This window comes from Gasterosteus aculeatus, chromosome 4 (assembly GCF_964276395.1).
Source record: "Gasterosteus aculeatus chromosome 4, fGasAcu3.hap1.1, whole genome shotgun sequence".
Taxonomy (NCBI): Eukaryota; Metazoa; Chordata; class Actinopteri; order Perciformes; family Gasterosteidae; genus Gasterosteus; species Gasterosteus aculeatus.
In genome coordinates, this window is record NC_135691.1 from 16,395,056 (window position 1) to 16,409,741 (window position 14,686).

At 45.2% G+C, this 14,686-nt stretch overlaps 1 protein-coding gene across 2 annotated transcripts in view; it reads right to left on the reverse strand.

Moving 5' to 3' along the window:
* ppp3cb (protein phosphatase 3, catalytic subunit, beta isozyme) overlaps positions 1-14,686 on the reverse strand; it is a 30,815-nt gene that overhangs the window by 12,544 nt on the left and 3,585 nt on the right. For both annotated transcript variants that reach the window (XM_040174050.2, XM_040174051.2), the window contains exons 2-4: positions 7,591-7,791; positions 5,076-5,200; positions 3,515-3,626 (exon numbers count right to left, since the gene is read on the reverse strand). In XM_040174050.2, the coding sequence (XP_040029984.1) occupies positions 3,515-3,626; positions 5,076-5,200; positions 7,591-7,791 (438 nt within the window). The remainder of the gene's footprint in view (positions 1-3,514; positions 3,627-5,075; positions 5,201-7,590; positions 7,792-14,686) is intronic.

A 14,686-nucleotide genomic window follows, 5' to 3' on the forward strand; every position in this document is an offset into this window, starting at 1 on the left:
TTAAACATTTATGAAGACGCTCTTGCACACGCATTCAGTCACAGTACATTCTCTTGCACACACACACACACACACGCGTAGACACAGCAGATGGTAATTGAGGGCGACCACTATTCGCCACGAGCACCGGGGGAAATCAGCCTCCTTGTCCCTTGGCCAATCAGACACAGAAGAGCAAGTCCCTGAGTCAATCATTAAGGGCCAAATTAATTTGCTGCTAATCAGCCACTCTCGGACAAGAAGGGAAGACAGTCGGAGGGATAGAGTGAGAGATGGTGCAAGGGAGGAAAAGAAGGAATAAAAGCTAAGGAGGGTGAGAAGGAGCGGAGGAGGGACGCGACAGAAAACAATCTGCAACAAATGTCTGTTTTTTCAACCCCGTCCCAGAGCGGCGCTAATTGTCTAAAAGTCTGGCTTAGCAACTGTGACTAGGCGTGTTGAGGAGGAATGCACGCGGCTTTGGTGAAACGTTCAAAAACGCAAGAGCAAAAGTGTGAGGGAGGGGCCAGACTATTGTTACTTTACACTTAGTTGTACTGTGGAGATTTTATTAGCTGACTGAGTTTTGCGTAGTTGGATGTTACAATAGAAGAAGCCCTGTTTACAACAGCGCATCCACTCCGCAGTCTTTCCCCATTTTGAGGAAGCCTGTCCTCCTGGACAGCGGAACTCAGAACACTACACCTGCAGAAGGACCAGGCATTTAGGAGTGGGGACAAAGACTTGTACACAGAGTCAAAATACAAGTTTAGCAAGGCGGTGAGAGATGCTAAACGACTGTACTCTGAGAAACTCCAACAACAGTTCTCAGCAAGTGACTCTGCTTCGGTTTGGAGAGGCCTCAAACACCTCACCAACTACAAGCCAAACCCCCCCCCCACTCCATGAATGACCTCCGCCTGGCAGACGAGCTGAACAAGTTCTACTGCAGATTTGAAAGACAATGGCCTGATCCCATCCCCCACAGCTCCACCAACCTGCCCCAGTCCCCCTCCCCTCCCTCCCCCAGCCCATCAGGGGCTCACGCCTCTTCATCTGTATCACCTCCCCCACCAGCAACGACCCTCTCTATTCTGGAGAGAGACGTTAACCGGCTCTTTAAAAGACAAAATCCCTGTAAGGCAGCCGGCCCGGACTCCGTTTCCCCTCCCACCCTGAAGCATTGTGCTGACCAGCTGTCTCCGGTGTTCACTGACATCTTCAACACCTCCCTGGAGACATGCCACGTACCAGCCTGCTTCAAGGCCTCCACCATCATCCCTGTTCCCAAGAAGCCCAGGATCACAGGACTCAATGACTACAGGCCCGTCGCCCTGACCTCTGTAGTCATGAAGTCTTTTGAACGGCTAGTCCTGACGCACCTGAAGTCCCTCACCGACCCCCTCCTGGACCCCCTGCAGTTCGCCTACAGAGCCAACAGGTCTGTGGACGATGCTGTCAACATGGCCCTCCACTACATCCTCCAGCATCTGGACGCCCCAGGAATCTACGCCAGGATCCTGTTTGTGGACTTCAGCTCTGCTTTCAACACCATCATCCCGTCTCTGCTGCAGGACAAACTCTCCCAGCTGCACGTGCCCGACTCCACCTGCAAGTGGATCACAGAATTCCTGTCTGACAGGAAGCAGCACGTGAAGCTGGGGAAACATGTCTCAGCCTCTCGGACCATCAGCACCAGTTCCCCCCAAGGCTGCGTTCTTTCCCCTCTGCTCTTCTCCCTGTACACCAACAGCTGCACCTCCAGCCACCAGTCCGTCAAGCTCCTGAAGTTTGCAGATGACACCACCCTCATTGGACTGATCTCTGGTGGGGACGAGTCCACCTACAGGTGGGAGTCTGACCATCTGGTGTCGTGGTGCAGCCAGAACAACCTGGAGCTCAACGCTCTAAAGACAGTGGAGATGGTTGTGGATTTCAGGAGGAACAGAGCCCCACCCTCCCCCATCACCCTGTGTGACTCCCCCGTCACTATTGTGGATTCCTTCCGTTTCCTGGACTCCATCATCACCCAGGACCTCAAGTGGCTCAGCAGAGGTTGTTCTTCCTGAGGCAGCTGAAGAAATTCAACCTGCCAAAGACGATGATGGTCCACTTCTACACGGCCATCATCAAGTCCATCCTCTGCTCCTCCATCACCGTCTGGTACGCTGCAGCCACAGCCAAGGACAAGGGCAGGTGCAGCGTGTCATCCGCTCTGCAGAGAGGGTGATCGGCTGCGATCTGCCGTCCCTGCAGGACTTGTTCGCTTCCAGGTCTCTGAAGTGAGCTAAAGAGATCGTAGCCGACCCCTCTCACCCCGGACAAAAACTGTTTGTGCCCCTTCCATCTGGCAGGAGGCTGAGATCCATCAGGACTAAGACCTCCTGCCACACGAACGGTTTCTTCCCGTCGGCATTCGGGCTCATCAACAGAGCCCGGTCCCCCACTGACTGACTATAACATTTCACCGGTCACTCCCCTTCACACTGCACATGTCACTTTAACTGTAATTTTTCATTCGTCACTTTGTCGTCACTCGTCACTTTGTCACTTGTTCGATAGTGCACTTTATTTTTAATTTTTCTTTTTAATATTTAAAATTTTTAACTTTATTCTCTTATTTTATACTAAACCATAGCCCTATTCTACTAACCCATTGCATTAGCATTGCATTTCATTTTATTTTATTTTATTTTATTTTATTACTTGTGCACTGCTGTCTTGTTGTCTATTGTCTGTTTTGTGTCTACTGTCACGCACCAACCGCCAAGATAAATTCCTTGTATGTTTGACATATTTTGGCAATAAATGTTTCCTGATTCCTGATTCCTGATGAGAGCGTACACAGGCCAGGGCTCAGAGGACAAGGCTTTTGTCCTGCTCAGTCTCATGAGATGTCATCTTTAAGTCCTCGTTCTGGCAGCTTTCGGTCTTGTGAACAGTGAACACAAAGAATGGAGCAACCTCTGTCTTGCTTGTGCAATTACATAAGCTATGGCGTTAACAGGGTTATGTGAGCATGAATTAACTGTCTGATCTTGTAGTCTGTAGGTCTGATAATATTTCGACAAACAAGCTCTATACTGCAAAAACAAGACCAAGTATGTCTCTTTAGATCCATGTCTATTACGTGGACATTGAGCTGGTGAGAAAGATGATCGGACAGCCTCAGTCGTATTGCGTCATATCATGTTCATAGAATTCTCATTGCAGAATCACCTAGCAGCTTTTTTCTTTTTTGAAGTCACCGGTGTGAATACTAGCTGATATTCTATCATTCAAGTTTGACTGTGTGATTCATTAAAAAATATTCTACAGATGAATAGATACTGAATATAATTGTCAGCTGCAGCTCTCTTTGCTTCATCATGACCTGAACAGAAAAGACTGGTACATTTTGAAAGAGCAGGATGTGATGAGGTTAGAGAGAGAGCGAGAAAAGCAAAAGTACTCAAGGTAAAAGAGGTACAAACACAAAGGCAGAGAAAGAGAGAGAAGGACCGTATTGCATTAGGAGGAACTGCAGGTTACTCACATTCTTGTTTGAAGGTAAAATATTCTGTCAGATGTCTACATTCATGGTTTCCCCGTAGAAGAAAGAGCGTCTTTGGGTAGAGGATTTTCAGTGACCACAGGTATAACACGCACTAAAGGTTCACCGGGGAAGACAAAAGCATAAAACATATTCAGAGATGAGCAGCTGTAGAAAACAACAACACCATTAAATATGCCAGAAACAGAAGTACATTTATAATACATTACGGTATGTAATTGCAACATAAACTCAACAAATTTAGCTCATAACGTTTTGCCTTCAATCAAATTTGATAACCAGTGAGGTGCAATCAATTTATTTGCCAACGTTAAAGGCCCCGACTTTGGTAAGTTTCAGTAATGTCACACTCATGTCATGTTCTCTACATTATGTCATCACATCCTTGTGACAAAATCACAGCTAACAAAAACTATCGCTTCACTGAGATATTGTTGCTTTGCCATGAAGACAATTTGTTCGATGCCCTTTTTAGCCGCGTTACAACTTTAGCTCACGCTGTTACAATTGAGTCATACACGGCTTCCACTGTTTGCTCTAAAAAAAAAAGGTTGTTCATAACAGCAAACACAAGTACAGTAAATATACCAACTATAGATCAAATGTTTGATAAAAGCATAAACATTGTTACAATTGTGAATCTCAACTTTCCACTTATAGTCTGTAAACATGTTTAATTTCTTTTATCTATAGGCTCAAAGGGTACGTTTCTTATTTTAGGAGCTAAAGTAGTCACAGCAGCACTGTCGGCGGATTGTGTCCTCGTGTCCGAGTCAGGCTCTTTCCACCTTCTTACTATCATTTTTTTGAAGAACGCATGGGTTATACCAAGCATGAAAAATTGTTCCTGAAAAAGGAAAGCACACTACAGGAAAAACAAATATATCCTTAGTACATCATTGCTCGCTAGTGACTGTATGAGGAAGATGTGTAATCATTTCTCTTTCCGTTCACCTCATTAAATTCAAATTGAGATTTCAAAGCGAGACACAGGGAATCAGGTTGGAGGCGTCACAAGGATTCCCTCCCTGTGTGAATTGATCCTCCACCCGGTCTAACGATCGACATTAACAGGATTTTGATAAGATTCTCTCCAAAAGAAGGCGTGCTGATGAATTTACACAAAAATACAAATGAATGGGTGAGGACATTGCTTGAAACATTATGGAATCAAGGCACACTCCTGATCCGTGCAGCGTTTCTGCCAGACAAAGCACTCAATGAACCGTCCCCACCCAGTTTCTTTACATGTTTCACGACACATCATAATATACCCTGGTTAGTGATTGCTGACTTTTAAATCAAGTACCTTTTTGTAGGTCTATAATTAATGAAATACAGCACAGTGTGGTAACTGTATACCTCGGTAGTGGAAAAAAACCTCGACTTTAGGGCCTAGACACCCCAGCGCTGATTATGACATAATGATTTAGTTGTAAGCTGCTTGTATACACAATAGAGGCAGCTTGCAGTACCTTTGTGTGGCTACACAGCCAGTAAAATAGCATGACGTTAAGTCGTATGCCTCAGTGTCAACCCTCACCTCGATGCTGAAGTAGCCCCTGTCCACGTAGTCCCCTAGGAAGAGGTAGCGAGTGTTGGCAGGAGAGCCCCCCACTTCAAACAGCTTCATCAGGTCGAAGAACTGGCCGTGGATGTCTCCGCACACTGTTGAGGGCGCACACAACAGGGTTGGGGTCATAAGGGCGACGGTTTACAGCCGCCAGATGTTCTGCTTTTCGTAATTAAGTAAAAAGCGCGCGGCAGCATCTCTGCTTGGGTAGCTCCATATGGCCTGTTTGCATCTGTAGAGGTATGTCTGCTATGTCTGCTGATCTAGAAACTCCACTCTCCTGTCTGATGAAAGTAAAAGTAGAATAAATATCCTCCTGGAAGAATATTGTGTTTGAATCCCACCAGTTGAGGAACACACCGGTGATCTCAGGTTTAATGTATACACACTGTATTTATGTCTGTCGACATGAATTGATTGTCTCCGTCAAAGCAATCACCAAGGTATTTTAATTGATAATGAAATATTAATAATTGTAGCCCTAATGCTGCTAACTAATGTTAAACTGTTTGCCGTGTATATTTTAAGATAACAGCTGCCTTCACTGCACAACATAACTTTTGACTGTTTCCATGATGGAACGTCATAGACTCTGGTTCTATATCAATCACCTTATTTCTATTGATTTGCCCACAGACTTGTCCCGAGTTACATCTAGGATCGATTCATATCGGACTTCACATGCCGGACACTTTGCATTTGGAAAGACTTTCAGGACTGTGCGTCTGTGCGATCTGCCAGCACACATCTTCCCATCCGCCTCGTGTGCCATCTGCCTGGCCTTTCCTTTTCCTTCTCAGTTCATAGTTCCCCTCTGCAGCCGATGTTACGATGGCCATCTCGACCGGCTGGTGCGTCTGCCTGTCCCTCCATCTGCTTGGCATGTAAGTGTCTTTTTTGTGTCTCCTTCTTAGAATTCACCTTAATTTGAGGTGGGAATGCAAAATGGCATAAGTGAAATTGAGTCGTGCCCGTCTGCCTTCTAAAACCTGCCTCAGTATTCTCCCAGGCCTTAAATGTCAGCCGCCCCCCCCTGCCTGTCCATGGTCTAGTCCGTCTGTCATAGTCCACCTCGAGAGAGACTCGATCAAAGTGCATGACTAATACATCTACTCGACATGACCGTTGCTTAAAGACACTCCCCACAAAAACCTGCACTACTTGTCCTGTAGTTTCAAATCACAGCCAACTCCAAACAAAAATACACTCAGATGTAAAACTGAAAGAGTGGAGAAAACTGGAGGCCGATCAATATGTTATGGGAACCTCTGTACTGAGCAGCTTATGATGGAGTCTCTCTCCATCTGCCTGTCTCTCTGTCCTCGTCCCAGGGGATCTGTACCTGTGAAATGGAGCAAAGTTGCTACTCTGCGTGGGCACTACGTCCCACGCAGAGTTCTCTGCGAGTTATCTACGAGTTATCTTGCCTCCTGCATTTGCATAAACACGCACGTACACGCGTGTGCAGAGATGCAAAGGTGCATTGACCGAGCAGCGTCAATAAGTAGATGCGTCTGGGTCTGCCTTCCCGCACGTCTGTCCTCTCTGTCTGCATCTGGGAAACTTGTCCCTTCTCCTCCATGCAGACATTACCAAAGCTACAGTCTGCCTCTGTGAGGTGCTCGAGTGTCCGTTGGTTCTCTCAGTGAAGTGGGACCGAACAACCGTTCATATTAAAAGCTTGGCAGATACACGTGGCAGATTAATGAACTAATCTTTAAGCCTTTTGCTCCGCATCTGCATTCCTTTGTCTCTGTCCCTCTCTTTCAGTCTGACTGTCGCTATCTATACCCTAGTTGTTAAAGTTTTTAATCCATCTGCTTGTCATGCACATAAACAGTGAGCGGAACAAAAGCTCATGCTTTAGCTTTTGTTTAATTCATACACAAAAACACGCTTTCTCCTTGAAATCGTGACAATACTACGTTTTATTTTGGCCCATTCCTTTACATCGCCTTGCAACTACGTCACTAGAAACTCATAAACGGAAGGTCTTCTACATTCTCTGATAGAAGACTATGAAAATATAATGCATACTTCTCGCTAGAAATGCCATCAAAATGCATACAAATGCTGATGCTTTCTTAAAATATTGTGTTTTTCACAGATAATAGACTGACATTCTGCCATTTTCTTTTTTTTAGCTGAGGGAAAGTTGATAGTCACGTGCCCTCGTTGCAAATCAAACGTTGTATTCTCACGCTTTCTCCCCAAAAAGCGTCACAATACCACGTTGGTCCACAACGTAGCTATTACACGTTTTGCTTTGAGACTGGGTTGTTGTTTTTTACAGATTGAACAAATTAGTCATGGCACCTAAAATAATAATTACCTCTTTGTATTCAGTGGTTCTGCTAAACTAAACTCAGCTAAATGTCAAACATCAGGTTTGGCTTTCCAAATATTTTAAGAAACTGCTCTCCAACCAAATTACAAACTAATCCACGTGGCGTCCCCCCAACTCTTCATCACACACATGACGTACCCGTGACTGGCGCCTCAATGTCCAGCATAGTGCGCTCCTGCCTCAGGATGGCGGCGCCCTCATCGATGATGCGCAGGGCCACCGCCTCCTCCAGTCGGCCTTCCTTAGTGAGGTGGGCTTTGAGCATGTCCACCCGCGGCCGACCCTCGGCATCAAACACCTCCTTCATGGTGAGCCGATGGGCCAGGGGGAAGGGGACCGCTGCAGGGGGAGTTTGGGGAGCGATGAAAAGGCAAGGGAGGAGGTGGAAGTGAGAAGAAAAAGGTGTACCGAGATAGATGGAGACAGAAGGGGATCAATGATGCAGGAAAGAAGATGGATGAAGAATCGGAGGTATTATTTGAGATTAAGACGGCGGAGGGGAGTTTGCATGGGTTTATGGATATATGGATGCAGGTGAAGGAGAAGAGTTGACACAGAATAAAAAGGAAGATTGTTATTGTAATGGAGAACATGATTTATTGACATTTCTTGTATTTTTGTTATCAAGCTTTCCCATAAACATGAGAGGCCCTTGATTCTCACCATGATCCTGCTCACACCTCTGCTGCAGCCTTTGACTGTGTGTGTGTGTGTGTGTCTGTGTGTGTGTGTGTGTATTGTGGAGGCCTAAGCGAGTTGTACTGAACAGGGTCTGCCAGAGTTATCAGGGCTGCCTGCCTCTGTTCTGCAGTAATGCCTTTCTTACATAATGAAGGCCCCCAGGGCGCTGCTGGAGAGGGGGGTTGACTGACGACGGGGGTGATACAGCAGGAGCGCACAGCTGCACGTGAGGAGTCACATACACACATACGAAGGCACGTTCGACAAAACGCACACAAGCACACACAAACACGAGCGGTTCTAACAAGCAGTCCCAAACCCAGTGGCGGGAAAACAAAGGCACAGGGGCGCATACGTACATGATGTATGGCACGATGGCGTTAACTTGCATGATCGCATACAGTGTGCGTGTGTGTGTGTGTATCTGAGCCTACAGTGGTACACAGAAAAATACAAGCTCATAAAATGTATTGTTATGCAGGATCCACAGAGCCCCTTGAAGCCCCACCAGTGCTAACACAGATAATGGCCTAGATCATGCACTCAAAACTAGGCCTGGCTCTCTCTCTATCTCTCTCTGTCTCTCTCTCTACACACACACACACACACACACTTTCATTCACTGTCGCTTTGTCTCTGTTTTGCGGACACACTCCTCTTGCCCCTTCTCACTGTTTTTTGTCTTTCTTCTTCTTGGCACTCCTCTTACTCCGTCTCTTCCTGTCACTTTAACGGGCCCCAGCATCTTCAGTGAGCATTCCCCATTGATGTCCATCATTACAAATTAATGTGACACTCGCATTTTATTTCACTTTTACAGTAAAAGCCGCTCCACCACCACCACCACAGCAAACCACACTGTACATCAGTTCACCCTAAGCAATCACCCTAAATCAACGCTTTGAGTAGCATTTGGCTTTTAGATATGACTGTTGATGTAAGTTGCTTCTGACAAACCATACCGTTATAGTTACTCTGATTTTGAGTTATTTTAGGACTTAAGTACCACCTAGCTATTTGGATGTCTACTTGAACCTGCAGACATGCCAGAACTTGCCAAGGAGCATTAACCAAAACGCATCTCTGGGTACCATGAAGAATCCAATGGCACCGTAGGGCTGCATGGGCTGGCCGCTCCTGCACCTCACGACATTTTTAAGCCCCTTAAGAACACTGAAGACAACGCACAAGCGCACCGTGAGACATCCCAGGAAACCACATGCGGCCGAGCTGCAGGTTCCGCTTACGATTGAGGAAAGCGGATATACATGTTTGAACTAGTAACTCGTATGTTAGGAGTAATCAATATGATAAAAAGGTTTATGCACAGAAAGTTGTCAGAGGATATAAGAAAAATAAGTTATTAATGTGCTTATAAAAAAACTGGGCTCAGTCAGTGGCGAATTCTCCTCCTCCATTGCTCCTTGTGCTGGTGTGCAGCAGCATACAGTACTGCACCGTGCTACAAGCTGTAGTGATGCTGGTCCAATTCACAAAAACATCCATGCACAGTAAAACTAAAGTAACAGTATCAGTTTGGAGGTGCACACGTGCATGAACTCAATGTGTGTATGTATTATATACGTCTGGTTACTCTGGCCTGTGTGTGTCGTGAGTGAGGGAGAAAGGGGGAGGGGGAGAGCAGAGAAACGAGAGGGAATGAGTGTGAAACTCGCTAATTGTGTGAGCAGTGTGAAAGTAGGGCAGGTATGAGAGTGTGGCGCAGCAGAGGCACAGAGCTTGGGGAAGGGACTATACTTGGGAAAACTATACTTGGCAGTTAGGGAATGGGAAAGAGGAGAGACAAACCTAGAAGGTCTTCTGCACCTGACAAATCAGATGAGAGCACAATTCGAGGGGATCACGTCTGAATTTCCCACCAATCTAAGACGTTCATGCGCACATGAAAAGCGGAATGCCGCCTGGGGATGCGAGCGGCACATCGTGAATGTTGTGGTTTCTTCTCCTTCCTCAAAGCAATTTGGATGACAAAAAGAATTTGTAGGCCTGGAGCACAACATTTACGCATAAGAAATGCCTTTACATTTTATACAACGTCCACATTTATGATCTACAGTATGTGAACTGAGTATCAGTACAACTGTGCATCGCATGTCAGTCAGCTGGTTTTGTAGAGCCAATTCCTGTAATGCTTTGCATTTGATTCGATCTAGGATAAGATTATGTTGCTAACGTTCTGATGTTTAACCCAAATAATGTTTGCCATCTTAGTTTAGTGCAGTAGTATGCTAGCATTTGCAAATTAGCATTAAACACAAAGTACTGCTGTGGCCGACAGGAGCATCGCTAGTATAGCTATCGTTTGGATATGAATCTAATTTTCAATCGGACTGTTAAAAGATGCCTTTAGTTCAGCACATTTGAAATAAATCTTTTTTCATAAAGGACGTCTCGTTAAATTGCAGCGGCTAAATTGAATATCCCCCTGCATATTGTGCAGAACAAACAGCACCATTCAAACTCAAAACGTCGAGTGGGTTCAAGTGGACTCTTGTATCCGGCCTACTTGTAGTCAACGAGTGAGGCCAGTTCAAGTCTGAGCAGTTTCTGAATGCACAAGCAATAACCCAGAGTATGTAGCGAGAAAACAAGCAGCTGGGATTGACTGCTTTCTCTGCAGCTATTGTTGAGGAAGCCGCCTCATACACATAGATTAGAAAACAATTAAATCACTTTACACAAAAACACTTTTATAGTGAACACTACTCTCTGATATTATCATGCTACACATGGATGATTTCTGAGCCTAAGTTCGACCAAGTCATCAACTAATCCTGCTAGCGCGACGCACACACTCAAGCGAGCACTACAGCACATGCATTCCGTAACTGGCAAACCTTTCTAGTTCGAAACTTCACCCGAGTGTCCTCCTGTTGAGGGTCCTCCTGTGTCATTTTCGCGCATGAAACCACATTCAGAAACAGAAACGGTTGTAGTTTCAAATCGTGTGAGTGGAGGACAACTGGTTCACAATCTTAATGAGTCACAATTATTATTCACAATTATTCATATTCAGACCCATAGGGAGGGCCTTGACAGCGAATGTCAAGGAGGCTGCTATGGTAACATCAATTAAATCAGCTGATGGAGAGTAGTAGAGACAATGGAAAACAAGGTGAAAGGGTTAATTGAAAGAAAAAAATCGGTGCCATGCCAACGGCTCATTATCCCACCACCTCAAATAGTCCAGAAAATATCCCTTTGAACTAAAAATCCATTTATTTGAGAGCCCGTCATCCCAAAAAACCAACCCCAGATGTTCTGAAAGCCTATTGATTGGAAAATACAACAAAGTGAAGTCAGCTAATCACGATGCAAAATGACACTTCAATTCCTATTGTTTTTCCTAACGTAACAAAGGCATGCCTCAGTCTACTCGGCATTGGCCTAACCCCAACCGATTAAGTCATTCTGTATAATGATAAGCCATGTGCTTGTGGGTGTTACAGAGAGAGAGAGAGTATTCTCTGAGTAATGGTGGCCGTTTGGAGCAGGCCGATTGGCTCCCGGTGTTGTAGCATTGACGATTATGCTAATTATAATATGATCTATTTATTCATCCAGCTATCCAGTATAATATTAGAAATGAATATACCACTCTCAGCAGACTTAAAGAAAAACTGAAGATTGAGGATTTATGCAAGGGATTGGTCACGTGTGTGAGTGAGCTGTGACTCTGAACTGAGCTGAACTGTCATCACCAGCAGCCTCTAGTTCCACTAGTGATAACACAGTGAACCCCTACGGCCAAAGAGACAGTGGTGGGGAGGAGTAACGTTATATTTGTTCAATCAAGCAATGAAGCAGTGGCCTTTAAAAATCAGCCCGGCAGAGATCTGGTATCTGCACAAGTCAGACATTTAGATGGACGTTTGTTTTTGTGATCGCGGGCTCTACAACACATTTTGTATGCAAACCATACATTCATTTGTCATGTGAGAAAAAAAACATTTTTGTTGTGTGACATAATTTAACCAAGAAATTGTTGTTTACTTGATCTCATTCAAGGGTCAACCATAACCGTTTGCCTAGCCCCCCACCAGAGGCCTGAGGAGGGGTCATCTGTACCCTTCATTCTGCAGACAGACAGTTGGAAATTTGCCAGCTGTTTTTTTACTGACACGTGTTGTATACAGGGATGTTGTTTGTTTGTTGTTCTATTTAAAAAATGCATGAAATAAAATTAATTCTGGATAAAAAGGGATTCCCAAAAAGAGACCAGATGTGTAGACATCATTTCAGCTTGAATTACGGTGAGCTCAGACCTTAGCGACCACACTCACATAATTGTGGGTAAAGTAATGGTGGGTAGTACTTCTCTTAAATTCTGCTATCACACTTTTTTACTTGATCCAACCTTGTGAGGGAACTTTACACCCTGACAGTACAGTGCAAGCTGTGCCTTGTCTCAGTTCGGATGCTAAATTCCCCTCTCTGAAGTGCAGACAAGTGAAGGGAAAGCAGAATACCCTTTGCACAACAAGCAGTTGCTCGCACGCTGCATGGCGTGTGCGGTGAGCTGGACCACGGGGTGCACGGCGAGCAAAGAGGTGAAAGCATTTTCAGCCTCTTCCTAATGTACTGTTTTTTGTCTTCTGGCCCACTCTACAAAGCCGAACTCCCCTGTGTGGAATTTATTACGCGCCAAAGGTGCCAGCTCAGCCAAAAATCTCCACACTACAGCGCAGTGAGGGGGAGCCTGAGCGAAAAGAAACTATGACACGGCTTTCAACCAAATCTGCTTAATTAGTTTGGGCTGACCAAATAGCCTAACTGGAGCAGAATATGATCAGCATCATTCCGGTATTGTGTGCAGCCTCTCTAATGGCTAACGTTAATAATGGGAATATTCCATTCGTTTTCATAACACAGCAACACCATTCGCAGAGGGACGTGGTGCTGGTGCAACACGGAGTAAGTGACAGTGAGCGAGAGCAGACAGATTGCAGAAATGACTGTAGGAGTCACCCATGATCCATCTGTCCTCATTTGTGTCTGTCCTAACGTTGCCAAATAGGACCAAATAGATATAGAAATATAAAGAAAAGTGTATTCCTCAATCAACTGGTTGTCAGATATCTAGACAATACAACATCCACGGTGCTGAGCAACTAATGTGCGAAAGGTTGAACTTAAATTGTACATGCCAAGAATGACAGAAGCATGTACAGTATAAACAGCCTACGTGCGCTATGAATCTGTTGATTACAGTGCGATGCTGCGTCTGAGCAGACTGTCTGGTGCTCTGTCTGGAGCAACAATCAGGCTGTTTGAGATTGCAAAGACATGAGACCATTGGCATGCATGTAGTGTGTGTTGATCCACCATCTTTGACCCAGATCAGCTAATTTAGATCCTTGTCTTTGAAGGTGGTGGTGCGGGGGGGCAGAACTAGAAATGTGTTTGAAGTTGTTCAATTAATGCACACTACACACATGAAGGACCATCTGTGTACACAGAACCAGAACACGCACGCACGCACACACACACAGAAACAACGGCCCACCCCTAACAGCCTGTCCTCATTAGACAATCCCTTTCTCTCTCTGGAGTACCTAATCTATAAATAGCTCTTGCCTTGCCACCCTCCCCAAAGGACACACAGAGACCTGTCAAGGTGGGACCCTTGGCTCATAAGAATAACACAAAAATCCAACACACACGCACACACAACTCTGAGCAAACTATGAGAGAAAGGGACAGCATGTTACACTAAAAGGAAACATGCCCAGTGTGCCCCAAGCCTTGCCAGAGGTAATGAGTGTGTGAGTGTTTGAGAATGCATGAGTGCATGCGTGCATATTGGACGTGGCTGCACTCAGCTTTGGTGAACGCGCTCCAGACATTCATCGATATGTTTAAGAAGTCACAATTTGAAAACAATAAATATCCCAAATGTGCACTTAATAGGGCCTCAATGTGAGGCAAGGAGCCCCACAAGCCATTTGAATAAAACTAACTTGATACTTTCGCATTTGATTGCAAGTATGTGTACATTTTTTGAACTGTGGTATCAGGCAGTTTAGCCTATTTGACATGCTACCCAATTTATGACAGGATGTTTTAGCTCTGTTCTTCACTAAGCTAGCACACAGTACAGCATTTTCCCCTGACAGGTAATAATCTCAAAGTAACAAGTCTTTGGCTGCAGGGTTTGTAAGATTTAAACTCTCCTGAAGGTCTGAAGGCAAATGCTAAATGGACTGAACTTGGAAAACCCTTTTCTAGTCTTCCAACCACTCAATGGGTTTTTACACATCATGTTACCATTCACCCTTTCACATCCATTATACAATGATGACAGGAGCTACCACTGACGGGGCCACCTGTCCATCACTAACTAATATTTACACCATTAACACACCGTAGTTGCAGCACCGGGAGCACTGTTGGGGTTAAGTGTCTTGCCCAAGGACAGCCGACAGATGGATTAGCGGAGCCGGGGATCGAATTTCCAATCTTAGACAACAGTGTTCTCCTTTTCAATTGCCGGACCCTAATAGTCCTCAACAGGGGAACGACTGAGCTGGCG